This window comes from Cuculus canorus, chromosome 9 (genome assembly GCF_017976375.1).
Source record: "Cuculus canorus isolate bCucCan1 chromosome 9, bCucCan1.pri, whole genome shotgun sequence".
Taxonomy (NCBI): domain Eukaryota; kingdom Metazoa; phylum Chordata; class Aves; order Cuculiformes; family Cuculidae; genus Cuculus; species Cuculus canorus.
In genome coordinates this window covers 5,295,910-5,323,125 of record NC_071409.1, presented here as the reverse complement: position 1 = coordinate 5,323,125, position 27,216 = coordinate 5,295,910, and the positions used below count along the sequence as shown (strand labels likewise).

Below are 27,216 nucleotides of genomic sequence, written 5' to 3'. Positions count from 1 at the left end.
TATGAACCATTCGCTTCAAAGTAATCATCGCAGTTATTATTCCTACTTCACCCCACAACGTTTGGAGCAGCTTCTACAGACAAATAACCATTCGCTTCAGCCATAGAGAAGGAGGACTTTTGTTCAGACTGCAGGATGAACACCATCCGCAGCTTCCCTGGCTTTCACTCTGCTCTTCCACAACATAGCAATTCCAGAGCAAAGACACGCTTTATTCCCTAATTAATTCTCACAAAGCCATTTTTTGTACAACAGAAAAGGGCCACGAGAGGGCAGCCTACTTCTTCCTGCAAATGGCTTGCTCAGACAGGGTTTGCACGGAGAACCTTCTTTCTGTACGATTACACTCTGCACCAGATTAGTTCGCCTTTAGATAACTTCTCAACCATTCCCAAATACAAAACCAGAATATGCCAACTCTTCATAAGGTTCAAGGATCATTTGAAACTAGAACTATTACACCTTATTTTATATATTTATATATAAATAATACACCTTATTTATATATTTATTTTATATATTTATATATAAAATATATACACTTTATGTATTTTTTTATCAGAAATAAAAGACTGGGGAGGGGGGAGAAAAAAAGAATGTGCATAAGCACTATGCAGTAAACCAGGCTGAATTTAATGAGGAAACACTATGCACATTCACACATTTCTCTCAGGGTATACAAGTGCTCCACATGTTTAAATATCAGTTTCTAAATATGAAGTAGAGCACACAGCATTGATTCCAAGACAACAAGATGATCTCAAATGGGATTCCTTCAAGCAGCAGCCTAAATTTTTGCTCAGTTTGATTAAACCATGCAACTGCTCGAGTCAATGCTTCCCAGCTGGTAGGTCTAATTCACAATCCATCCCTATAGAGAGACTATAGATTCATCAGCTTCAGGAAAAATTCCCATCAATTTCTCTTTCTAATGTCTAGGTAGTTAAATTCATTCAGTCCAAATATATATCCACCCTCAATTGTCAGTCGAATCATAAATTAGGGCAAGCTTAAAGATCTAATAATTAACCAAGTTTGATAATGCAGTTGGCTTTTTGTCTCTGTAGCCAAGTCAGAAGTTTGCAAGAAGGATCTCATCATCCCTGTAGCTCTTTCTTTTACCTCTTTCAGTGACACTAGAGATGCAGGAAGTTGTTCATTCCTGAAGATCCTCTGACTACGAGGCTTACAGGAGATGGGCATACCTTAATGAACTATGAACCGTTAGCTCTTTCTTTTTTTCTACCTTAGAGATTTGGTAATGCCCATCCACTGACCCGCAGATATACGGGTGAGTAGGTGCTGGCAACATGGTCAGTTAGTTCGTGTTCAAAATGACTGCTTCAGCTAAAAAGGAAAAACTATTTATGACATTAGTACAAAAAAATGAAGAGAGGAAAAGATATTTTTCACATCTTTAGGCATCTAAATATGAAGAAGCTTTACCAGCGAGTGCAGTGATAGGACAAGGGTTAATGGGTTTAAGCTGAAAGAGGGGAGATTTAGATAGATGTTAGGAAGAAATGTTTTCCTGTGAGGGTGGTGAGGCACCGGCCCAGGTTGCCCAGAGAAGTGGTGGCTGCTCCTGTAACTGTTGAAGGCCGAGTTGAACGGGGCTGTGAGCACCCTGATCCAGTGGGAGGTGTTCCTGCCCAAGGCAGGGGTGATGGAACTGCATGATCTTTAAGGTCCCTCCCAACTCAAACCATTCTATGATATTCAAAAGATGTCTGGATAGCAGAGATACTGCAACATTATAAAGGTATAAGTTGCTGGAGTTCTGGAGAAGTTGTATTAACAGCTAAGTACACAGATGTTAAAGTAAGCGAACTGTAAGAATATAACACAATGATCTGCATTTCTCCTAGAAAAAGGAAAAGTTACTTACCTGTTAATTTTCCTGTGACCTTGTTTCTTCTTCAAAGGAAGGACAGGAGCACGCTGGAAGAGCAATGACTGGAAACAGTCACAATAACATAGGTGCCTTTCCACTGTAGTGCACACACATATCCCTGATCACATCAACTGTTTTGGACTGGATACCAGAAGAAAAACTGATGAAGACAAGACGTTAACAACCATTAAGCGCACTGCTTCTTTCACCTTGTTACATTCTGTTATACAGCCACCTACCTCTTTTCTTACAGGCTTCTGTATGCAAACGGGTCACAGTGAGTCTGTGCTCCTCCATTTATAAACTGTATATGTGTGTGTTACATCCCTCAACATCACACTGACTTCCTTAAAAACACGCTAAATATCATTCCTATATTCAGACACGGTGCAGGAAGGAGTGACCGCAGGGGGTGTTTGGCATTGAACAATGCTGGAAAGAGCATTTAGTACTCCTACACCACTTTTCCATCCTCCAACACAACAGAAGCTTACAGGTAATGGTGAAGTAAAGGCTGAGGAAGCGAGAACAGAAATGAGAAATGAAATGCTAGTTCCCATACCTCTCTAGGCACAAAGAGAACTTTGGCTAAAGCATAACAATACTTCATATTCTCCATTATCACCAGTATCAGGGACACCCTTCCCCGTAGCAGCAATGACTGCAGTCTGACATTCAGAAAGGAGAAACTTTTGACATCGAGGTCAATCCAAGGAACTGCAGCTACTAACAGAATCTGCATTTTTCTCACTTTCTTCTTGATGTATGACTATACAGAGAGCACATTTCCTGGCACCCAACCTCACTGATTTACCTAGTGAGATTAACTCCCAGGTATTGAGACTTCAAGCAGAATGCTTATTAGTTAACCAGCAACCAAAGGTCTGTAAAGCCTCTGTATTTTTCCTCATTTATAAAAAAAGTTAAGCTAGAAGTTTGGAAAACAGCTACAGTAATCATTAATATTTGGGATCTCAATGTTTTTTTGAGCTAAACAAATCAGAAGTTCATCCAAACTCACATCTCCAATCCGTGGCTGCATCTCAAAACCCCCAGGACAGACAAGGGGGATCTTTCTGCACAAGGAAATCAAAACGGAACACTCCTATGGTCTGTCTTCATAAGAAGACGCAAGGTCAGATGCTATTCCTAGTAGAAACTTTTGAAGACACCAAGACTGGCATTTGCAGAAGCTGTTATGGGTTTGAAATTTCTAAATAACAAACTTGAAACACCAATGATAAGCCTATAGTAATGTTTTCTGCACTTCAGCATCATTCCTTCAAACAGTCACCAAACAGCATCAAAGCTGAATGCTCTGAGGAGCGTTAGCTGCCTTCTGCAGACAGCTGAGCAGATCTTTGGAGGACTTGGTACTTAGGTTGGACAAAACGGTCCAGTTCACATCATTTACACAAAGCAAGCTCAGCTCTCAAAATCTCTCTTCCAGCGCACAAGCACACATGATGACGAACACAGGTAGTCTTTTAGACAGAAAGAAAATGTTTCCAGACATTACACATTCTAATGTGCTACAAAAGCCCCAAATTTTCTAACAGGATTTCTATTTCAGTATTCATGAAATGTTTACCTGCTCCTTCTCACAGAACCAGAACATATTAAGTGCAGATGTTACTATTGCAAAAAGCAGCTTAACAATGCACACTTCTCTTGTTACTGCAAAGAGCTAAGGAAGTCAAAATAAACATAACACGCAAGTATACAAAGAGTCCCCAAACTTTTATTTCAAGAAACATGTTCAATTGCAGCATTGAAAACAGAGTGGAATGCCAATAGAGAACTTATGCTGAGTTTTCTTTGATAAACTAGCACCATTGAATCACAATGACTAAAATACTTCTAGAGGCGTAAAAACCCTCCACCATTACAAAATTCCTATGAGCTCTATTAAAAATTGGTTCTTAGTTTACTACTCCTAAAGAGATGAACGCAGTTAAGTTTTTGTATCTACTCATTGCTCAAGTTACCCATAAAAGACAGTTTATTCCTAAGTCTAAACATCCTGATCAAGGGGGAAAAAATGTCTAAAAGTCAGTTTCACAAGTCTTTACAAACTAAATAAGTAAGAAAGATCTGCTGTGTTATAAATATACACAGTACGATATGTACAGGTCTGATCTTACAAAACAAGAGCTTCCTAGTCCATAAAAATACTAACTCAACTACAAAATTCTACTATTGTTTAGTCGAACTGTCTCAAGCAGTCACTGTAACAAATTCCTAAAACACTGATTTGTTTCATAGCACAGCAGCTTGAATGTGTTCACAACAGGAAAAAGCCCAACACTTCACCACAAAACTGATTTCTAATCCTAATTTCCCACACAGGTGTATCGGTAATGTTAGTGTTTGCTATCTATTTTAATGTCACAAGACCTTTACATATTTCCAGACTGTGTTTGAACTACTCAAAGTGCTGAAAGTGCGATCGAAGAACAGAGTTTTGTATCCATTTTCCAGTACACTTTTCTCTGTCACTGGTGACAGCAGCCACGTATTTCTAGGTCTGTGAGGTCTAAAAGGCACATGGTCATTTAGACATGCACAGGTGAGTGTGCACAAATACACACACCCGCTTTGCTTTAAAGACCTGCTCCTAAATATTAAAATGCTTCTTTTTGAGTAAGGAACTTCAAGAAATCCCTGCAAATGGTTTAATGCAGAACTCAGAAATACCGTGATACAAACTATTTCAAAAGACTGAAATGGCAGTGAAAAAAAAATAGCTTTGGGTTTTAAGCTTATGGTATTCAAGGACTGCTCTGGAACACAGAGAAACAAAGTCTGTGCTCTCACTCTATCCAGGGACATCGAGGTTACAGTACCCTGTGCTATGTATCATTTCATTACAGCTAACACAGCATTTCTGAGCACACACATATGCACAATGCTCCCTCACTATTCATTCTTCTACCGGAAACGATCTGCAGTCTGAACAAAAATATTTGGAGAATGTTTCCAGCAATATCCTCTTGTACTTACACATACAAGAAATAACAAAGCTGAACTGTGCCTCAACCAGAATACAGATTTTCACCAATACGTGAATTGACATTGCTTCCTTCTCACTTTCCACCCCTACAGTGGTCTTCTACGACATGCATCATAATAGCTAGTGCTGTTAAAAACTAAGAACATGTCTCTCTTCACAAAGTTAACAAATTTTTCTAGTGGGCACATTGGCTTGCTGGAATGTTTAAAATAATCCTTGCAAAATGAGGTCTGGAAAGTGACATCAGCGCCATTATAGAGGATGCGGATGAAGTGTTCTTTGGGTCTCTTCCCATCCTGCCACAGCTCAAAAACTAATCTGGCAGCAAATCTTGGAAATCTAGCCTCTGTAATGCCCAAGGCACTAAGGACAGGTGACAATGTGACATCATGTGCAGAGTAAAGAACAAATACTTCTTCTTTCTTGCCTTCTGCAATACGCTGCAGCCGATTAACAGTCTGGTTGAGGAGAGGATGAGTAGCCAATAGTGCATATAAGAAATAAAGTTTCTTTTCCTGTCTTTCTCTCTCATCTTCCAACTGATGTCTTTTGATCACTTTGAAGTGTTCCATACCAATGCATCCTGTTTGGGTACACGGAAAACTGACATTATGGCAAAAATAACACAAGAGAGAATCTATTGGGTTAGAAGCTCTCAGCTGCCTGGTGGGAACGCCTACAATCTTTGCCATTTCCACATATATTTTCTCCAAATCATTGTTTTTCACCCGTAAACTGTACTGTCTGCGCTGTTCCTCTTCTAGGTAGTGGTTTCGCATAGGACAATCGCAGCTTCCAGAGCAAAAGATGGTGCTCCACTGATGCCTCATGTTAATTTTCTTCCAGTCAAAATCTGGCAAAAGAGTGTAAAGCAGCGCCAACGCACTCTGCAGGGTCCGACTTTTTCCTGTTGTCTCCAAATAGAGCTGTTTTGCTGTCCAGTTGCTCAAAAGCAGTTTATGCTTGTTTATATAAATTTCTCGTAAGAGCTGGCCGTTTCGTAAGTGCTGTACAACCCCTGGAAGAGATTTTTTTGAAGAAGTTAGAACTCATGACTGGAATCTTCTTAGGTCTGGAGAAAAATAAAATACACAGCTAGCAATCTTACTGATAAATGCACAGTTAGTTAAAAGGTTATGAAATCCAACCCTGAACTTTACCTAGACTTGACTATTAGGAAAATGGCACAAAATACGAGATACTTGCTCTTCTTAAGTATCTCTTAGATTCTAGAAGCTAAACTGAGGTATAGATAGGAAAAGCTGGTTACATAAAATTGGTTTAAAACCTCGGTGGCTTAATCTTTGATCTTTTGACTAAAGACAGAGACTGAATGCGTCTAATGTGACTGGAAAAGTAAGACTGTTATGGGGATTGAGGCCGCATCTAAGCCACACTTCCAGACAGGCAGTGAATGCTGTGCTCCCCGCAGCCAGTAAAACTACTGCTCATCATGAAATGAACACACAGAATGTGAACTAGCATGTAAATTCACAAAACAGTGGTGAGGCATGGCAACTGCATCAAACTTCCCTCTCCATCTTCCTTCAGGAAGTATTTGAACTGCTTGTTAATTCTTACGCTAACGCTCTGCCTTTATCCAGGCGGAAAGGAAGACGGTGTGTATCCTTTGCACATGCCAAAACCTTTACTGTGGCATCCAACTATCTTGAGTTATCCTCCCACAGCAAAGCAACAGGCATGAACACTTTATGCACTAGAACATCTGTTTAACTTGCTACAGGCAATAGGAGCCTCAAATAGTAACTCTGTCACAAGCTGTGTGTGATGGTGAATCCAGTTTCACACACAACATGCTGTTAGAAGAGCTCCTTGTTAAGCGGACTAGATTTCTCCTGAGGTCACTTGGACCCTGGCCTAAGATTTCTTCCGGTTGGATTCCAAAACATAACAGAATTCAACAGGCAATTTTTGGACTAAAAAAAAACCCAGAGAACTCCAAGAGAAAAGTTGTCAGAAGGAAAGTGGTGCCACCTCCTCAAATCTTCAACACTGTTTTCATTGTCTTTAGAGAGTTTCCAAACACAGTGCCTGCCCAGATCCACTGTGATGTGCTTTTCCAGTCATCGGTATTTAAGATAAAAAGAGCAAAACGGTTAAAAGCAAGGTGTGGTAAAAAATTAAAATGGATCAATATTAACATTTGAAAAGACACAGGGGAACAGAAAAGTGCTATTAGTGGGAATTTTCAAATTAAATTAATGAATGTTGAAGAGAAAAATCCACGTGACTAACGCTCTTCACAATCACATTCCTACACTGTTGCAGAGCGGTATGTTTCCACGTGTTTGTGGGAAAGCACTTCTGCCTCATTTTTGATGCACCAATATGAATACATGCAGAAAAATAAGTGCATCAAACACACATACGGACTTCAGTTCATAGCAGCTCAGCCAGCTGTTCTGGGTGGAGGACAATTCCAGAAACTGTGGAATCTGTGAAAATCCGTTTCTTACAAAGTGGAAACTTCTTTCAATAATTCTGCCTTCTTACCTAAAAGTTGTACTGGATGAGCTTAGAAGTCTTTTCCAACCTTAACGAATCTATGGTTCTATTATTCCCAATGCAGCCAGCACCACTAGATGCCCAGCTCTCTGCTTACTTTCTTCTACATACTCAAATCCCTGACGGCAACACTTGCAGTTACCTCCCATCTCCTCACTCTTTTGGTATAAACTAAAGAATACATTTACTAACACAGCTCAGCAGCCTTTCTCTCAGCGGCAGTACTGATGAAGTCTCAAAACTTCATATTTGTAATTGCTGATATTTCCACCTTTTCTCCCAATAACCAGCTCAGTAGAACTGATAGATGGAATAAGAAAATAAGTTTCATCTTCCTATAGCGCAAATAGACATAAGTAAACATGCCAGAAAACATGCCTCATTACAAAGCAGGGGAGGGGAAGAAAGCCCTAGATGTTTAAAAGTTTTTCAGTTTCCATAACACAAGCATTAAATGTGGCGGTTACATCTGAATCTCTTGAAGGGGACAGTAGTTGCATCACAGGTAAAAACTGGCAACTATATGATTTTTCTTCAGTTCCAGGGCCATTCTGAATTAACACCGATCAGTAACGGTGCACCAGACCTTCTCCAGCAGTGACTGAACAATGTCATTTTGCAGAAGGGTGACAAAGCAATTTTGTAGCATGGAGCAGCATCAAGGAAAGGTGCTCTGATTTGTTACAAATGAAGTTAAGAGATGCCAAAGGTGATTTATCTGTAACAGAATGCAGGCAAGCTATAGGATAAAGCACTTTTACAGTAAAGAGTCTAATACTTTATTCATATCCCTGCATAATGTAAGCTATGACTAACATTCTTTTCACAAAAAAAGCATGTATTTCAATACAAACAGAAACAGAAGATCCCCCCTTTTCAAGCTGACTGCATGTAACAGAGCAGAAGAAAAGGCAGAGCTGCTACGGACACTCACCTGTCTGTGTAAGCTCTCCCATTTCGCACAAGGAATGGCTAGGGTAACGAGGCAGGTTGCTCAGGGCACCATCCATTTGAGCTGCAGACCCTTTGGACATATGTTTAATGAAAGCTTCGAGCTGAGGATGAGAAGGTTTCCTAGAAAGGTAAACCAAAACGTGAAAACTTCTAAAAGCATGTGGGAAAACAACACAAGAGTGTCAAGAATTCTAACTATGTCAGCTCCTAAATATCACGGTGTGAGGTTATTTCCCACTGAAACAATATCTGCTCTTAGTCTTTTTGCAAGGATATAAAAGAAAACTAACTACGTACTAACTACCAAAAAGCTGTAGGAAGACTGATGTCTTGTCATCTTAAAAATTATTCCAACCTTTGGTAATTTGGAAAGATTATTTTTATTTTTCTGAACACAGTCACTAATACTGTGGTAAATGTAAAAAAAAAAAAAATTCCCAAAAAAAATACTCTCTCCAGTTTCTTAAGTACCATTGCACTGTAACACCATAGCCAAAGGCACTAGTAATCTACAGAAGGGTTCAATAAACCAGTATTTTAAGTAGACAAGCTTGAAGGAATTCTCATGTTTTGTAATGTATAATGCTGATTATAATCGTAACCTTTATTTCTAATTAATTCAGAAATCAAACAGCTTCAAATCAAACAGCACATGTAGCCGCAGTTGGGTGGTACCCAGAAAGCAGTATCCAGTGGTCCCATTAAAACTGGAAGTAATTGTTTTAGATATTGTACTATTAAATAATAAGAAAAAATCCAACACTGGTGGACACTCAGATAAGATACCCCTACAGTACAAATAACGAACACAAGCTGAAGAGAGATATACACACACAAAGTCTAGGTTAACTCACTGAAACAGAACTCAAACCAGTGAAAGAACTTAGATTTCCTAACCCGTTCAGCAAATTTCAGGTACGCTACATACTCAATTCCCTGTTGTACCGGAGTGCTGAAAACAGCACATACAAACAAGTCCACAGGTAATAGCATTGAAAGGGATTTAAACCTTTTAAAAGGAATAAAATCTATGATCCCACTTCTACAACAGGAATACATTACATGGGGGTTTCTTTGTTAAACGTCGATGTTCAACAAGTGTCACACAAACACCTCTACTTCTGTGCGGAACTAAATCAGCAACTGTTTGGCATCCCAACGGTGCCCCAAACGTTTCTCATTTTAACAGGATTTTCACCGTAAAGATGGTAAATATTTTCTTTATGGTGCTCACCAAAAAAAACATGTATTTAGAAAAGAAGATAAATATGATCACAGAACTTGTACTGCAGTCTGGGGTTTATATTTATTGTTTATTTACACTTTGCTAGAATGATAAACTGTTCTGATACAAAAATCTCGGACCTAGAAAGAGCTTCCAGAGTTGCAGGATCCACAAGAGGGAGCAATAACACCACTGAAGTATGAAGATGTGTCTGGATTCAAAGTCTATCAGGACAAAGACATCCATGCTTACATAGAGGAGCCAACAGAGAAACTCTGAGATGAGAAAGCCCCTCGCAGAGCTATGCTGACAGCATGCAGAGGGGGGAGGTCTCACAAAAAACAGTGCCTCTGTCAACAGAAAGGTAGCTCATTGTCAGATCACTGTACAGAACCTGAATTTTCCAGTATTTAATTTAACTTCAGGGAAAAAAAAAAAAAATTGGGAGGAAAATAAGATAGATGATGGTAGAGCTGTCAGTAAGAAAAATATGCAATATGAGATAAAAAGCAAAAGAATAGAAAAATACAAGACAAACGAGAAAAAAAATGAGACAATTCATGACATTCTAAATCCACAGCTGTTTCTCTGTATTATAATTTTAACCATGCAAATGAAGAACAATATTTGAGAAGCTGAGGTACATAAAAAGACATTTTAAAGGCTTTGTTCCTTTCTAAAGCTGTGGAGGCTTCTTAGACTAAACACTCAAAAGCTGCATCCAGCTCCAGACCTGAATTTCAAACAGAACTTATTGTTCATCTCACTGTTTTCACAGCCCAGCGGTGCAATCTGAGAATGGAAGAATTAAGTTGAGAAAATTAAATTAAACCCATCAGCAAATAGTCTTCTAAGCTTATTACAGAACTAACCATTTTCTAAACTCTGCAGTTTAAAAAAACTCTGAATAAGAACAAACCGTCAACAGTAATTTTCCTTAAACCCTTTTTACTCAGTTAGAAAGTTCTGCAAATACACATGCAAGGAAGATAAAAGAACTGCATTAGCCATTCTGCTTCTTTTTTGCTGCTTTGCTTACAAAAACCTGAATTCTAACAGAATCAAACCTGCACTGATAAACTGTCAGCCATCACTTGTGGGAAGGAAGAACAGGCTTTGCAAAAAGATTTATCTAAAATACGTCAGGCAAGATAAACTAACATCCAAGATAAAATAATGTAAGATAATTGATTAAATAACATTCCTATGTATTAATATAGCTTTTGATATACATATATCTGTGCAAGTTATTTAACTTTGGATTACATTATTTTTAAGGTGAGCACAAGTTAAGAACATGCTTGCAGAAGTGAATTATGACTGTTAAACGTATTTCCCAATATAAATTCAACATTTACTACTTATTAAATCCATTCCAGGGAAAGAGAAAAATAAAAATCAAACATTAGACATAAGAGCCATCCCCCTTGAAGTGGACAGACATCTCAGGCTACAATATACTGCTATCCTGAATGTAATGCCCCTGTATGTCCACCAAATTCTGAGCATACCAGCAATTCTCCTGAGTAACTCCATACAACTGAGCAAACAACTTATTTTTCTCAACAGCAAAATTTAAAGCACCACTCAGGCTACCAGCTAACAAATTATTCCCCCTCCCTGCCCCAAGATTTCTCTGTTATTTAGAATATGAATCCTCTCATTGAATTGGCCAATTTACAGATGCCGCAGGAGATGGAGTATCTAGGCAACACAGCTAAGGCTGCTGGGGCTGTCTGAGCAGGAAGCAAAGGAAATTACGCAGTTGTATAGTTGAAAAGACTGAAATATCCTTCAAATTTTATTTCCATAAAAGTAACCAGATAATAAAAACCGGCAGAAAAGATACTGTTCTGTAATCTGCTGGACATGACGACAGTAACCTACCACATCTGCGAAATTAATACCATATTCCTAATTTTGTCAGAACATGGAATGGCTTTTCACTTAACACCACTAGTAATAACCATACCTTTTTCCTCATTTTAAACATTTATACGTATTTTTCATGTCTGTTAATTTGCCATGTAATGATTTGACTTTCGTAAACTAAAATACATTCTATCTGTAACAAAACTAAGTATGCTTCTTTTTGCTCGAATAATGAATTCAGCTTGGTTTTTTCTTATTTACAAAGTAAACACTGGGATAATAGATCCCAGATTTCATACTGTAGTTTTCGTGCACTAGCATTGAAAAGGACCAACATTTAAATTATCATTCAACATCTAAATATCTTATTTGTAAAGGTCATAAAAAGCTTTAAAACTGAAATGTCATCTCTTTATTGCTATGATCTAACCACTGCACATGAAAGAAATCACTGTGCAACCCTCTGAAATATGTATATTTCTGCCAGCAACTGAGCTGACATCCTTCACTAAAAATTTCCTTTTTCCTCAAGGAGTTTAGATAAAAAGAAATGCAGTGGGTGGGTTGGGCTTTTTTTTTTACTAGAAGCAGACACCAACTTACTGGTTATCCTGAATTAGCACACGAAAATGGGAAATACAGTACCAGAGTGAGCACATGCACACGACACCTCAGGAAACCTGCTGGCAGATTTTTGAATGGCTTAGCTGTAACAGCACAAAATACAATGAAAACACACATGAAAATATGATTATTGTATTTATTATATTCCATGCCTTTGGATGTTCATATAGCTGAACGTTATGTTCAAAAATATCACACAGTAAAGCCTCAACTCCTGTACAGCAGCACAGAAATCCTGTTACAGGACATCTTAGCATCTCACCCCATGAGGCTAACTGAATGCGAGACTTCAAGGTTAGTATAATAATGACAGTACTTATAATAATAATGATGATAGTTATAATAGAGAATCACAGCTTGGAGACCATTGCTAAACTTGAGAGATAATTCACAGAGCAAAAAGAAAATCACCCTTGATTCTCAGTTACTTGGCTCAGGACCACTCAGGAAAACATTGCCATTGATTTATATTGTCTACTTGTGAAACATTTTCTTCCCTCATCCTTGTGAGCAGAAACTGGCTTTATTAAAGAATTAAAACAGAAATAGAAATAAGATCTAGAGTACAGGTTTGTTCCTCCTTTAGACGTAACTGCAAATCAGACCTAACAAGGTCAAATTTGGCCGTGTTTCATCAACAGACTTGCCGGTCAACAAATCACAGCATTCACTCTGTTCTCCAACTCGTTAAACTGAATTCTCTTTTGAATCCCCAACAAATTTGATATTACATATCTGTAAAAATTGCAAAGAATCTAATTAGGGCAAAGTACTGTATTTAAGAAACAGAAGTGTAAGACATTATCTCGAACAAGACCATATGCAATTACAGTTTATTTAATAATTTAAATGTTCATAAAAATTCAAGAGTGGCATAAATAATGCACCTTCCCCAGCACATAAGATACTATGGACAAAAAAGATGTTAGTCGAAGTTATGATCAAAAGAGAAGTTGCAATAGAAGAAATACTTTATTTATTGAAATCAATGACTAGGAGTCACCCATTTGACAGCTAAAACAGAATAGTTAATTGAGTAGAAAACTAAGAGCAGATTACAGAAGTCTCAGAGAGTGAAGGAAGGGTGAAGTTGCTGCCCTCTCACAGCACTGCACAGTTCTGCAGATCTATATGCCTGAGGAAAGAGCTTGTGGAGGTGGATATTGATACAAACGGAATACTGATTTTTTTTCTTCCTTCCCAAATGACATTTACCTATGCTAATGTCACTTTTGTTACTAAATGCACAATCTGCAAAAGCCAAGAGCACCAAACTTCTTACAAAGAGCTGCAGAACCCGTAGTTTCACTTGGTGAGCAAACCCGACCATGCCAGGCGCGTGCTAACCTTCTGGTAAATGAGTGTGATCTTTTTGTACCATACTATACCAGATTCTGCCTGCTAACTGTACCAAAAGCAAGTCATTTTTCTCTTTATTTAAAATGCAAAAAAAAAAGATATATTCTAACTTCAATCAGAAATAATGTGTTTTCTGCAAAGTTCAAGTAGACAAAAAAGTTGTTAGATCAAAGGACTACACAGTTTCCTTTTTAGGAAGCAAATGAATGGGAAGATCCACTAAAAACAACAGAAGATTGTAGTCTACAAAAGAGATCCTCGAGAGAGCATTAGTACTGTTGGGGCTGATTTATTCATAAAGGTCTTGCAGCTTTCACAATTTTAAAGCAAATTCTATCATGATCCAATCTACTCCACTGCTCTTCTGAGTTTTTAGACAAGTCAGAAGAGGCCAGAGGAGACCTTTCTTCACCTGATTCTGGTCTGGATCATGCTTCGACCTCACTCTAAGTCAAATCCACACCTCCTTTAGTCGACAGTATAATACTTGCCTCTCCCACACTCTTCTCTCTCATTTTTCTGGCATGTTACAACAAACATGTGCATATCAAACCTAAAGTTCAAATTTTTTTCACTAAGCTTCTTACAATTAACATCAACACCTTTCGAAACACCTTAAAGCATTTGCCAACTAATTTAGCATAGTACCAAATCATAGCAGTCTTCTGAAATCATTATAGCATCTTCCAAAAAGCATTTCTCCTCTATCTTATATACAAATTCAGTGATGAAACACTGCAGTTGCTTTTTTTTTTTTTTTACTTTTGACAGTAAAAATGTAAAGTACAAAGGAAAAAAGAAGTGGGAGACTAATTTATTCTTCACTAGAAAGAAAGAACTTCCATAATACCATCCAATTAATTTTCTTGAGAAAAATGTACATATAATGCAGTTCCCTTTGGAAATCTGCATCTAGAACAATGAAAATAATAATAATTGAAGTTTCAGATTGAAGAAACCTCCAAAGCATTTAATCCATTTGCTTATATTCATTCCACACTTATATGTCACAATCCACAATTCAGAAAACCGAAGCGTGACCTCAAGGCTATTTTGCATACGCATTAGAAGTCCGTGAGGCTGTAGCATAATCTGCTTAATTAATGAATTCCATCAGCTGAATGCCAAGTCCAATAAAAAGCAGACTGAATATGAGCAGTGTACTTATCTAAAACTAAAGTCCAGGACGCTTAAACAAGCCAGACTTTCAATCAGACATCTCTGCTTAATTATACAGCATCCAGAAACCTCTGGTTCAAAGGCAGCAATTATATACCTTATACTCCCAATATAAATACATGTACAGTCAAGCACCAAATTTACAACACAAAGGAATATAAGCCTGAGAGCCAAACACAGCAAATAGCTTCCTGATGTTAAAGTAATAAACGCTGCAGTCAAAAGAATGGCACAAACAGTGGAACAGTAACAATTCTAGCTTTATTCAGAAAGGTCATATTTAACACATCTGGACAGAATGGTACAGCCGACTCCTTTGATCTTTCTGCTGCCCTTTCAAAGTTGGCCAAGAAGCTCTATTTTATATAAACTCTGTTCTCAAGGTCTTTTTGGTTCTCCACTCATTTTTAGTGGTTGTGAATGTGGCCTTCACATGGTATTCCTTGCCTGAAACTGAAGTGGAAATAGCTATAAATGCTTCTCTGACAAACAGAAAACTAAGGTCTCCTGTGGTGCTGTAATAGTGAGAAAAACAGCTACTCATCCAACATCATCGCTTAGACTTAACAACTTATCACATTCTAACGCGGCAGATATTGAGCAAGATCAGAAGATCAGAGCCTTTAAGAACTCCGAAAGCAATCTGGATCATCTTCCTTTACTCAGTATTACATGCTGAAAATAATCTCACCCCTTAAAGGCATATAATTAAAAATGTTATCATAGCTATTAGCAAATTATTAATTTCTTATCTTGTTAAAGAAATTAATTGCCCACTCAACTCTACAGCAGCTAGTTGGCTTGCAGCGAGCACAGAGCACTGTTGGGGGTGTGCACATCTCAAAGAACTCAAATCTCTCTTGATGAACATTTGATAAGACCACTGAATGTCACTTCTTGACAAAACAAGCATTTCAGTGGGACTTGAAGTTTGAATGAAGAAAAGAAGCAGCCAACACAATAGCAGAGGAAAGATGGGTTTGGTTGGGTGTTTTTTTAAAAAATGGCACTATTTTAAGGGTCCTAGACCACAACTGCTCATAAAACTTCTTCAGTGTAGTCAGAAAATCAGGTATTTTGGTTTGTATTCAGACAGGCATTTCAACAGATTAGTCTCTCTTCAAAAAGGAGAACATGGTTTTGTTCAATTTCTGATTTCACTACATGTATCAAGCAGATAGGAAAGATCTAAGTATATATATGCACTCTGAGAAACAGTAAAATTAGAAAATATTTGGATATTCCAATGCCATATTAGCTCTAAAAAGTTTTTGTACATAGATACATTTTATACACACATTTTTGTATATATATTTGTATACAATTTCAAACTAAAGAATATCTGTGGACTATTCCCCTGGTTAGAAAAAAAAATATGTAAATTCTCCTCTGTTTAGATCTTCATACAAAATGTAGGCAGGCAGAGTAGACAGCCTGAATAAAACTTGGAAGCCCTTACATCTGTTTCCTATGAAAAGGCAGACACATAGATGGGCTAAAACTGATAGTGGTTTCAAACTTTGGTAGGATTACTCCAACCACCAAAACAGTACCTCGATTCAGCAATAACTGCTACTTTTCAATTCCTTATGCCAGAACAGCTGACTACAACTGAAGATAGCACTGTAAGCCTTGAAAATCTCAGAACAGCTACTAATAATAAGGGCAATTTCTTTTCAGCAGCCAGATATCCAGAAAGAAAACCAACCTATTTCAGCTCTCCTCAGAGGAAGATCCAATTTGCCCATCATTTTCTGTTAGCCTTAGTGTTCACTGCTGTGAACTTGGCAAGCCTCTTTAATCAAGCTTCCCATCACCTTTATAAGCATGAGATGGAGCTCAACTTAATTAGTTTCAGGTATTCTTTCATGTCACTTCAGCCTATTAGAGCAACATTCTCACTGTGCAATATTACTGCTGTGTTTGGTTATTATATATTTGAGCCACAAACTGACACAGGATCAGATATGAAAATTGGTTTTTTTGAAATGTAACTGCTGTGGACTGGCTAATCACAAACCTAAAGTGCACCGTAATCCATCTGCTCCTTCCAAGAGACTTTTGTGTTTAAGAAGAAAAGCTGTAGCCACAGAATAGTCCAGATATAAAAGATGAAACCATAAATGCTACTGATGAAAGGAATCTACTAAATTTTTAAGGAACAGGGCCTACGAAGCTATCAAAACAAGAAACACGCAGTTGATATACCTATCTCAGTAATGCACTTTCAGTGTGCCATTAACACTTTGAGTATGACAGAGTAAAGCCAGTTCTGAACAATTCTATACCAGAAAAGCCAGGATACTATTTCTTAAAAGACAGAGGAGTTTCCACGCTATTTTGAAAGAAGGTATTTATGGTCAGCAGTCAGACATAAATAACTTTATGTGCGACAGTTTTAAACAGCAAGTGGTAACTACAGGAAAAGGGTAGGCTTCAAGTAGCAAACAGTACACTTTCTGTTTCACTTGTATTTTAAAAGTTATATGTACAACAGTCATGTTTTCTCCTGCACTTCAACATCAATCATTTACCTAGGGGAAATCTGATAACCTGTATTGCAGAAAAGTAAAAGAAAATAATAATACAAATCACCTAGTTTTTCTAGGTTAGTGGCCAACCGAGACCTTTATGGATTCACACAAAAGGAAGCATGCTCAGCTGAAATGGAAGAGATGTTCTCAACACTGCACTTACATTTTGCATCTGTGTAAAAGCTTATCAAAGAGAAACAGTAACCTAAATATTCAATGAAATAGCTTTTGCTTTTAAAAGAAACAGCAAGAGTTTCTTCTGGTCTAAACTGGCAACAGGTAACTGCTTCAAAGGAAATATTGTACACCACCGGTACAGGGATTTTTTTTCTTATTCCATGACAATACACAGAGATTAGAAGTCAAAATGTACTTCAACCTGCACAGGCTGCTTCCTGAAGAGGAAAAATTAATTATCAACCAAAACTCACACTTAGTAATGATAAAAGCCAAGAATTTTACCTGTTAGGCAGTAATGTACAGTCAATATCCGGTCTCTTTGTCTTGGGAATGGCATACAGTGGATACCTATCGCCATGACGAATCAACACTTGAACTGACACTAGCTTAAAATAATGAGGTGCATGACCTAAAACGAAGGGAAGAAAAAGAAAACTGAGCAGAAAAAAACAAACCATAAAAGTTAAGTAAATGTTACCAAAATCTTTCCCCTGGACACATTTAAGGAAAAAAAACAGGCATAATTAGCCTGACAGCTTTGGTATTGCAATGAAAGAAAATCCTCATGAGAAATGATACCTTACCATTCCAAGAAAGATTTCACTTCAAATTGCAAGACAATTTACACAGCGTATTCTCCACAGTCCTTCTAAAGTCCAACAACAACAACCATACAAGACATTATTCAAGCACTGAGCTCTGCCAACACAATAAGGTCATCCCACTTTCACAGTGCCTCTCTTCCAGACCCCTGTTGTAATGATGATTTTGCAGAATCCCTAATTGGGAGCTTTTTGATATACTAGTTTGTGGTTTGTTCAACATGCCTGAGTGGGATATGCCAAGGAGGGAATTCATTCAGGCTAAGCTGATGCTGCATCTGCTATAGGGGGATGCAAACACGCCTTCTTGCTGACTATGTCTAATGGTTTGGAGTTCCAAAACTCATTACTTCTGGGGGGGGTGGTGGTGGTGTGTGGATCAGAACTCCAAGTCAGCTATTAAACTGATGTTAATAACAGTTTGTAATGCAGCTCACTCGTAATAAGAATCACAATTTAAATATTAAATTATCACTCCCACCCCTTGCCATTTTAGACCTCCAGTTGACCACTGACAGGAAACAGAACCACTTCCAAAAATCAGCTAACAAACAGGATACAAAGGGAAGGAAAGAAGAACCCCATATTTTGAAGGATTTAACAGAATTTAAGGTGCATTTGCTGCACCTTCTCCAAGCACCAAAGAACTTGACGATGCACAAAGTTATCGTTTCCAATGACAGCACGTAGAAACAAGCAACTGAAGTGTTGTTTGCATTCACGAAGCTCACCTTCCATGCTGCGCTCAGCAATGTTTGGGATATTGCAGTAAACATAAGCTTCATAAACGGGATCTATCGCAGGAGGCTCAGTCAGCAAATCAGGCATTATTCTCTTTCGGCTCTTAGGATTCAACCCATCTTCTCGGACAGGGTTTACTGGGATTAAATGCACTGAAAGATACAAAACATACACCATATGCTTTTAGGAGTGTTTAAAGACATACAGGACTGTATTGTTTAAGGACAAGCCCTCAGCTGCATCTTGATTCTCAATCCTAATTGTAGGGGTGAATTTGTTCTGCAATAGAGAGCTGTGCACACAAAGAAAATCAACGACGACAGCAAACCAAAGCGAAACACACCAAGATTTTAAGAGTGTGTAGCTGTTAATATAACACAGACTCTTCATTGTTACACTACAATACACCACTTTAAATATTTTTATGTGGTTTCTCTTTGCTTGCCAAAGCCACAGTTCAAGCATTTCCCATATCCTCGCTTGTGCTGTTGACATGGCAAATACCCACAAAGCTCAGGGACTTGAGACTTTTCCTTAAGCTGTTTCAGATTTTGCATAGGACTGCCCAAAAGCCTGCGCCTGGCGAGAATATTAAACGGTAATTTTGACTGTGGCCATTTAAACTGCAGGGTTTAGCTGTGATTCCAACACTTTATCAGCAGATTAATTTTTTAGAACGATAGAATATCTCAAGTTGGAAAGGATCCATAAGGATCGCACACTCCAACTCCCTGCTCCTCACAGGACTACCTAAAACTAAATCATATGACTAAAAGCATTGTTCAGACACTCCTTTCAGTTCCTTCTATGCTAAGACTCACATTATTATGAAACATTACAAACCACCGATGACAAAACTCTAGCAGTAACACAAAGCCTTGGCAATATCTACTAAAAGCTGACAACTCTGGCTTGAAGAGGGCTTGCAGCTAATTTGTATTTGGTGTGTAAATCCCAAACCTAAGAATGTGTTACAACACTTGCTGACCTCCGCAAATAAGCGGTATTACAAGACAGAAGTTGCCTAAAGAGAATAAATGGAGAACTACATCAGTTCATAGAATCATTAAGGTTGGAAAATACCTCTAAAATCATCCAGTCCAACAGTCAGCACAACACCACCATGCGTACCGAGTCACGTCCTAAAATGTCACATCTACACCTTCAAAGTACCATTTGAACCCCTTCAGAGATGGCAAGTCCACCACTTCCCTGGGCAGCCTGTTCCAATGCTTCACCACTATTTCAGTAAAATTTTTTTTCCTAATAATTAATCTAAACCTCTCCAGCGCAACTTGAAACCATTACATAATATCTGTCAAGTTTCCTAGCCACAAAAGGTTAGAAGCAACAGCTTTCAGCCTTCCGTTAACAATTTTCTCTAGATCAACCCACAACATCACTACTTCTCATTTAACGTCACTGAAACCATAAAGATTTGACTGAAGCATTCAGGGAGGTAATGCAACTGAGTTCAGCTTTGACCCATGAGCATTTCAGAAGACAAAGGGACCTACATTCCAACAGCGACAGCTACGAACTCTGGTGCTAAAATTTGGTTAGGAAATTGAAAAGTAAAATAAGGAACCTAATTTTTGACCTAAAGCAGTTTTGATTGCAAAAAAGACCTGAACAGATAATATTTTTCTATTGAGACTATTAACCACATCAGTGAACAAATGCATACATTATTTTATTAAGATCAGCTGTTGAGATTCATGTGGCCAAATAATTTATTTGCAGAAAGCAAGTCTCACTTCTAATCAAGCCAGTCGAATAAATACTTTAAGACTGCTAGGCAAAACTAAGAACAAGAAAAAGCACAACATTTTAGAGATTCTATGATTTAACTGGAAACTTACCAACACCAAAGATATAAAAGCATGTACATATTATTACAGTGGTAGTTTGACAACAAAAAGGGAAAGAAAATATACTTATTGTCTAATATCCATAAATTTGTTTTAAAACTAAAGAGGTTACATAGAAACTAGTTTGAAACATTAATTTTGAAAAAGTTATAGCTAGGAAAAAGGTGGAAGGCTTGCAGAAACAATAAAATCAAGTGGACTGGCCCACCAAGCTAAAACTGAAACACGAACGAAAATTAAACTCAGGGACTGGTATCAGACAAAAGAAGGACCTCGGAGAAAAGCCAAACAGCAAACTCAGTCCTGTGACAGAGGCTTGAATGGGAAAATGGCTAAATAATGCTGCAGAATTGATCAAGAATTTTTTACAGCTCCAAATTCAAATATGATTTTGTTTTTTACGTTGACACAACTGAGATGAAATAAAATCCAAATTCTGATACTCAGTATGTGATCTACTAAGCTTTTGAGTTTGTCTTGAATTTTCACCAACTTTTAATTAAGAATGTGCAGCTTTAAAAAAACAAACTACAGTAATTGTTATTTTAAATCAAGCAGTTTACCCTACAGAACCTGAAGACAAAATTTTAAAATAAACTTCAGTTTGACTAAAATGTCTTTCTGAACTAAACCAACAGAAATATGACATATGGTTTTATTCCTAATGTACATTAGATATGACCTATTTAAAGGGCAAGAAGCTAATTTGTCTGACTTCCACATCCACTCCTCTCCCCCCTCACAGTTCCTGAATGCCAGAAAATATACCAAAAAGGAAAAATATTAGACAAGGAGTTTCTAACAGAGAGAGACAATCATTCAGAAGTGCTTTCACTATAAGGACTGTAACAATTACTACATAGCAACTAATCCCCTCTGGAAGAATGTCAAGTTTATCAAATCAACTATTGTACTCGGAAGCTCAAGCAGAGAGCCAGTCTGATGCGAATTAGGACTACAAAACTGACATGAATTTTACAAAATTCAGTATAGCAGAAAAAGAAACACAAAGCAAAGAGCAATTCCTGTAGAAGAAACATCAAATTAAACATTAAATCAGCCCATTACCGGTTTCTCTCCCTCCTGCAGCCCTAATTTCAGCTTGAAAAACAAAAGGCATCACCGCTATTCAGCAAGAAGAAAAAGATCTATCCAGGGGGAAAAAAAAAAGTTACCTAAAACCAGAAAGACAGAGAATAAAATCATTTTCCACTTCTGTTTTCCCTTGTAGCTCCAACCAGCCTGAGAAGCAGCACCACGCTAGTCTCAATTTTCTGACTAGACAGACCAAAGTTTTCATCATCTATAAAACAGAAGGTTCTTTCAGCCCCATGCAAACATACTATTTAAAACAGTCACATGGAAATGAAGTCACATAGCTGAAATTAAAAAAAAAAACAAACCAAAACCGCAACCCACTGCAGGTAACTTTATGCTAACGGGTGAAGAGAAGCAAATGCACGTCAGGCAGCACAAGAAGTTATTTATCCCTTGTCCACCCTCTTTCTGCTCGTAGCAGGGCATGAAGAAGGCTGCCAAGCACAGAGGGGAACACACCACCTTCTGTAATTCTGATGAAGATGTACACTTCCCTTCTACTCGCATGGTCTCTGATAAAAATGGAAGCAAGAAAAGCAGAAGTATAGGGAAGAACAACATAAAAAGGCAGGGATGCTTCAAAACCGATGTAATGGAGGGGGAAGGGGAAATGTTTTTTCTTGCAGGAAGAAAAACAATCTGGAGAAAGTAGCTGAGGGGCACATGGGCTGGAGAGCACCCAGCACAATTCCGAGGGCAGAGGTAGTGGGTCTGGAACTGAGGCAGTCTGGGCAGGAGCTCCAACAGAGTCTCCCCACGCTCACACCCAGCAGCACATCCTGAGGGTCACTTCTATATCCTGCTTAGGTTACAATGGCATCTTTGGACAGCAATGAAGTTCAAATATGCCTGTGTGACACACGATCCACCTGTATCGTTTTATTCTTTTGTATAGCCAAATAAAGGCTTTGCAAGCCTCAAAGGTAAGAGCTGTATGAATAGTGAGGACCTTCATCCATTATGCACAAAGCCACAATCACTAACGTGCCGTATGCGAATGCTGAAGAACTGCAAGCAAAGAAGGCTTATTAGTCTCACACTGGTCAAACTATCAAGCAGTATTAAGAAAAGCCACCATAAAAATCTTTAAAAAGGTTTTCTAAGCCTGTGAACATAAGCTTCTAAGCTTCAGATTTTGTATTTATATAAAATACAAGTGGAGCCACTAAACTTTCACATATGTTCATCTTAAATTTTCAGTCTTTTATTAGTCATGTAAAGTTTAATTAAACAAAAAAACCTCTAGTAATTTTTATTTGAAATTAAACCACTCGTCCTGTGACTAATTCTATGTTCACATAAAACCTGTCCACACTGGACCGATGAAGAAGCGACAGCCCTCAGCATTTCTGCAGCCTCTGTCCCTTTAACCATCCACATATGAACCTACTTCTTCCACCACATCCCTGCTTCCCCTAGCATCTGTCCTTCTGCTTTTTCCACTTCTGCCATGTCTTCTGCCTGCCCAGGAGCAAGGAGAGCTGGGGGCCCTTGAAGCACGGACGGATTCTCTGCAGAAAGCTCCACAGCAATTGCTGCTGTGTTTGTATTTCCTCATGTTCATTAAACTACACCTTCTGTTTCAGAGTGATGACGCAGAAGTTACAGTCCTATTTCCTTCCCAAATTATTTCTTGTGATTTAATAAAGACAGGAGGTTCCAAGCTTCAGAATTTGCTTCCCACAGTGCTGCGAACTTCTCCAAACACCTCTCTGAAGGCAAAACAGTGTGAAGGGAGCTTTGTGGATAACAGAAAGAACAACAGCAAGGGGCTGGGGAGACGTGAACAGCAACAACAAAAAGCTCTGCCTTGACAAATCCCTGACAAGCTAAAAAAAGGTTCCTTAAGAGTGTAATTTCTCCACAATACTTCAACCTAGCAATAGTATGTGTTTCAAAGTCACGTAGGTACAGCTTTCAGATTGGAACTGTAAACACTTTCCTCCTTATACACTTAAAAATGCTATCAAACCAAAGGTCTAAAAATGGATAACCTGAAGAACACATTCATTATTCTTAGTGGAGAAGTAGATGGGAATTTTCAGCTGCATGGTATCCACTGTGCGAAGACTGAACACAGACTAAAGATCCCCTTAAACAAGTTTCCTCTGAGTTTCCAAGAATTTGCAAACATTTGGCGCTAGCAGCAAGTTACGGACGAGGACGTGCCCAGACACACACACCTATTTGACATACATCCAGTTCCTGGATTGCTGCTGCTGATCTTCCTTCTCTAAGAGAGATGATAGTCATTCAGAGAATTTCAAGGAATCTGTTGACTTAAACAATCCTATTGCAAGTACTCTTAAGTTTCAAGTTCTAAGATAGACTTTTAAAACTACTCAGGAAAAGCATTTATAAGCATAGTAATCGAGCGGCAAATAGCACTGAATAAACATTCTTTTCAAGCCAGTACTTCTAATCAAAAGTGCTGAAAAATGCTTCCTATGGCAGCCGTGAATACATGCACTTCATCCTGCAGAACCACTGATTTCTGCAATAGCCTTCATTGCAGCGTATTTTCACACTAGAAGCTAAAACCCACTAAAATAATTCTATTGATCTTATCAGGTAAACAAAGACATCTCTCTTCCTACAGCAAAATATCAATTGCTTTTGACAATGAGGAATGTTGCAGCAGACTGGTGGAACAGAACATCGTATTTTGACTTCTTACACACAAACATTAACCTGTCAAGAGAAATCAATTAAATTCACAAAGTTTTTCAGGTTTTGATGCGCTAATCGTTGTAGGGTAAATTTCTGCATTACTTGGATCGATACTACAAAAGCACTGCGTTAATAATTCTGTTCTTTAGTGCTATGTTTGTATTTCCTCATGTTCCTTAAGCTACATCTTATGTTTTAAAGCGATGACACAAGTTGCAGTTGGATTTCCTTGCCAAATTATTTATTGTGATTTATTAAAGACAGGGGGTGGATTTCCCTTCCCTTTCATCGTTGCAGACCAAGCCACCACTGAGCCAGCGGCACCTGTTCCCTCGCTCCCCTCCCCTGGAGAACAGTCAGTCTTCAAACCCGAACACGATGTGGATGGTAGCAGGACAGGCAACACAAGGAGCCTATGATTCCATGTGTGCTCAGGTGGCCAAGGAGGCCTCGATCAGCTATGGTTCAGGCAGCAGGAGCAGGGAAGGAATCGTTCCCCTGTACTCAGCACTGGTGAGGTCGCACTTTGAATCCTGGGTTGAGCTTTGAGCTCCTCAGTATAAGGAAGACATTGAGGGCGTGGAGCATGTCCAGAGGAAGGGAACAGAGCTGGAGAAGGGTCTGGAGCACAGAGGTTAAGAGGAATGCCTGAGGGAACCAGGGCTGTTCAGTCTGGAGAAGAGGAGGCTGAGGGGAGACCTCATAACTCTCCGCAGCTCCCTGAAAGGAGACCGCATCAAGGTGGTTGTTGGTCTCTTCTCCCAAGTAATAAGAGACAGGACGAGAGGAAATGGCCTCAAGTTCTGCCAAAGAAGGTTTAGACTGGATAGTAGGCAAAATGTCTTTCATGTAGCGAGGGGCCCAAAACTGAACACAGGATTCACCAATGCTGAGCACAGGGAAACGATGAATTCCTTGGTCCTGCTGGCCACTCTGTTTCTGATGCAAGCCAGGAAATGTTGGGAACTTCTTTAAAGCTTTTCTTCAAAGCTTTAAAGCTTTTCCTCACCTTGGGGCAACTGATAAAAGTAGCCCCTGCCCACTGAGCCATAGCGAGCAGGCATGAACTCAGGGCCATGTTCCTTATCATCACAGGTGAAAAGGCCAGATTGCCTTGTCTCTGTATTTCTATTCAAAAATCAAGAGAATAACTACACATGATCATGATGCACAGAAGCTCTACAAGCTTTAAATAACTCACTCCAGGACTTCCGAGAACAAGTTTCTTATTTCCAGCTGCATTAGCTGCATGTTTTGCTGATTTTTCACGGGGTCCCAATCCAACTTACTCAAGGGAAATAAATACATGAAGAAAAATCAGTTTTGCACCAACGCACAACATGGCAGTATAACGGGTGCTTGCATTTAGTGGCTCCAGATGTGGCTCCGAAAAGGGTTTTTTTGTTTAAGGGGTTCCCCCTCCCCATTTGTTTTCCACCCAACAGTTCAGAAAGGCAACAGTACTGCTTAAACCGCTTCCAGGATTTTCAACTTGAGAGCAATAACACAGCACTCCTGACTCTAAGTCTGAGCCTCTTCAGGTTCTAGAGTAATTTTCCACTCCTCCCAAACTATTACTCTCAACATTCTATTCTATTTTCCTACTACACTGAAACTCTACATTGTTTAACATGGAAAAGACTTTTATTTCCATCATTTAAACGCACTCCTTCCTTTAAATTAAATATATATGCATAATAAAGCTTTCCTTACCAGCTTCTCACTAATTACCTCTCTGCTTGGCTCTTCAGTCTATTTGAAGGGGGTGGGGGAGGTTCCTACTAGACATCTAGACAGGCAGAAGGATAAACACACTACTCAAGTCAGAAATTGCTTGCATCCCAGGTTATGTAGTGACAAGATGCTAAAAAAAGCCCCTCCACTGCTTATGATGAAGCAGTTACGTTGGTAACTTGCCTGCCGCAGATTGGCTAGGATTCACAAAAGAGAAAGGTTACACAAACCACACCACAAAGCTAGAAATAAAGTCGTTTCTGTCAATGTAACTGCACGGCTGTCATGTCTCATCAGGCTCAGATGACTTTGACTACACCAAATCAGTGTCCTGAGGGCCACCAAGTAAAGCTTAAAGTACATAAAGACTAAGCAGGGGGGGGTTATGGCCTGAAGGCATGATTTTTTTAAATTCAGTAGATCCAGCCATTGTTACTTATCTAATAAGATTCATAAGCACTACAATAAGATTTTAAAGCTCTGTTCTGCCTCTGTCTACACAACTCAGCAACTGGTAAATGAACTAATCCAGTTGAATTGTCCTGGAACAGATTCTCAAAACAGCTTTTATCAGCTGTGTTCAGAAACTGTTGGCAAGTCTTCCCATTTCCACTGTATTGTCTCAAAATAAAGGTCAAAATGAAAAGGTAGCTGCAGGACACAATACAGTGAATGCTGCTGCCACAGTTTGCCTGTGGGTGGTGATCTTTTTTATTCCTTTTTGTCCTGTGCATTTTTCTGGACCTCACAAATACTGAGTTGGGAAGCCGTGTAGCCACGATTGCATCATAACTGAAAAAAAGATGCTTGGCAGATTTCACATGTGAGCTGAACCCAAACACAGAGGCCAACTACGCTAAGTGTTCAACACAGCAGAAAAAATCATGGCAAAAAGTATTTTCTCAGGAACATGGACTGCACATCCTCTGGCTTCTGTGATCTTTTCATCTCCACCAGCTGAGAATGATAGAAAAATATGCTCCATACAGTACAGTTCAAGCTAGTTCATAGAAGCCAGCTTAGCAGCTGCTCCTGTGCCGTTATCCAGCAATCTGTTGCTAACACTTTACGGCTTCGACAAGGGTGCTCTGCTGCTGCGACATGCATGCTTCCCTGCACTTATTCTTCAAGGAATTCAGT

At 38.8% G+C, this 27,216-nt stretch overlaps 1 protein-coding gene across 4 annotated transcripts in view; it reads right to left on the bottom strand.

The window, feature by feature from the left end:
* Positions 1-3,629: 3,629 nt before the first annotated feature.
* The window catches only part of PXYLP1 (2-phosphoxylose phosphatase 1), a 53,562-nt gene continuing 29,975 nt past the window's right edge, over positions 3,630-27,216 (bottom strand). For 3 of the 4 annotated variants that reach the window (XM_054074828.1, XM_054074827.1, XM_054074829.1), the window contains exons 3-6: positions 18,694-18,855; positions 17,643-17,769; positions 8,368-8,507; positions 3,630-5,925 (exon numbers count right to left, since the gene is read on the bottom strand). In XM_054074828.1, the coding sequence (XP_053930803.1) occupies positions 4,994-5,925; positions 8,368-8,507; positions 17,643-17,769; positions 18,694-18,855 (1,361 nt within the window). In that variant the 3' untranslated portion in view covers positions 3,630-4,993. Of the gene's footprint in view, positions 5,926-8,367; positions 8,508-17,642; positions 17,770-18,693; positions 18,856-21,749; positions 21,796-27,216 lie in introns of those variants that run through there. The other variant, XM_054074830.1, reaches the window with a different exon arrangement.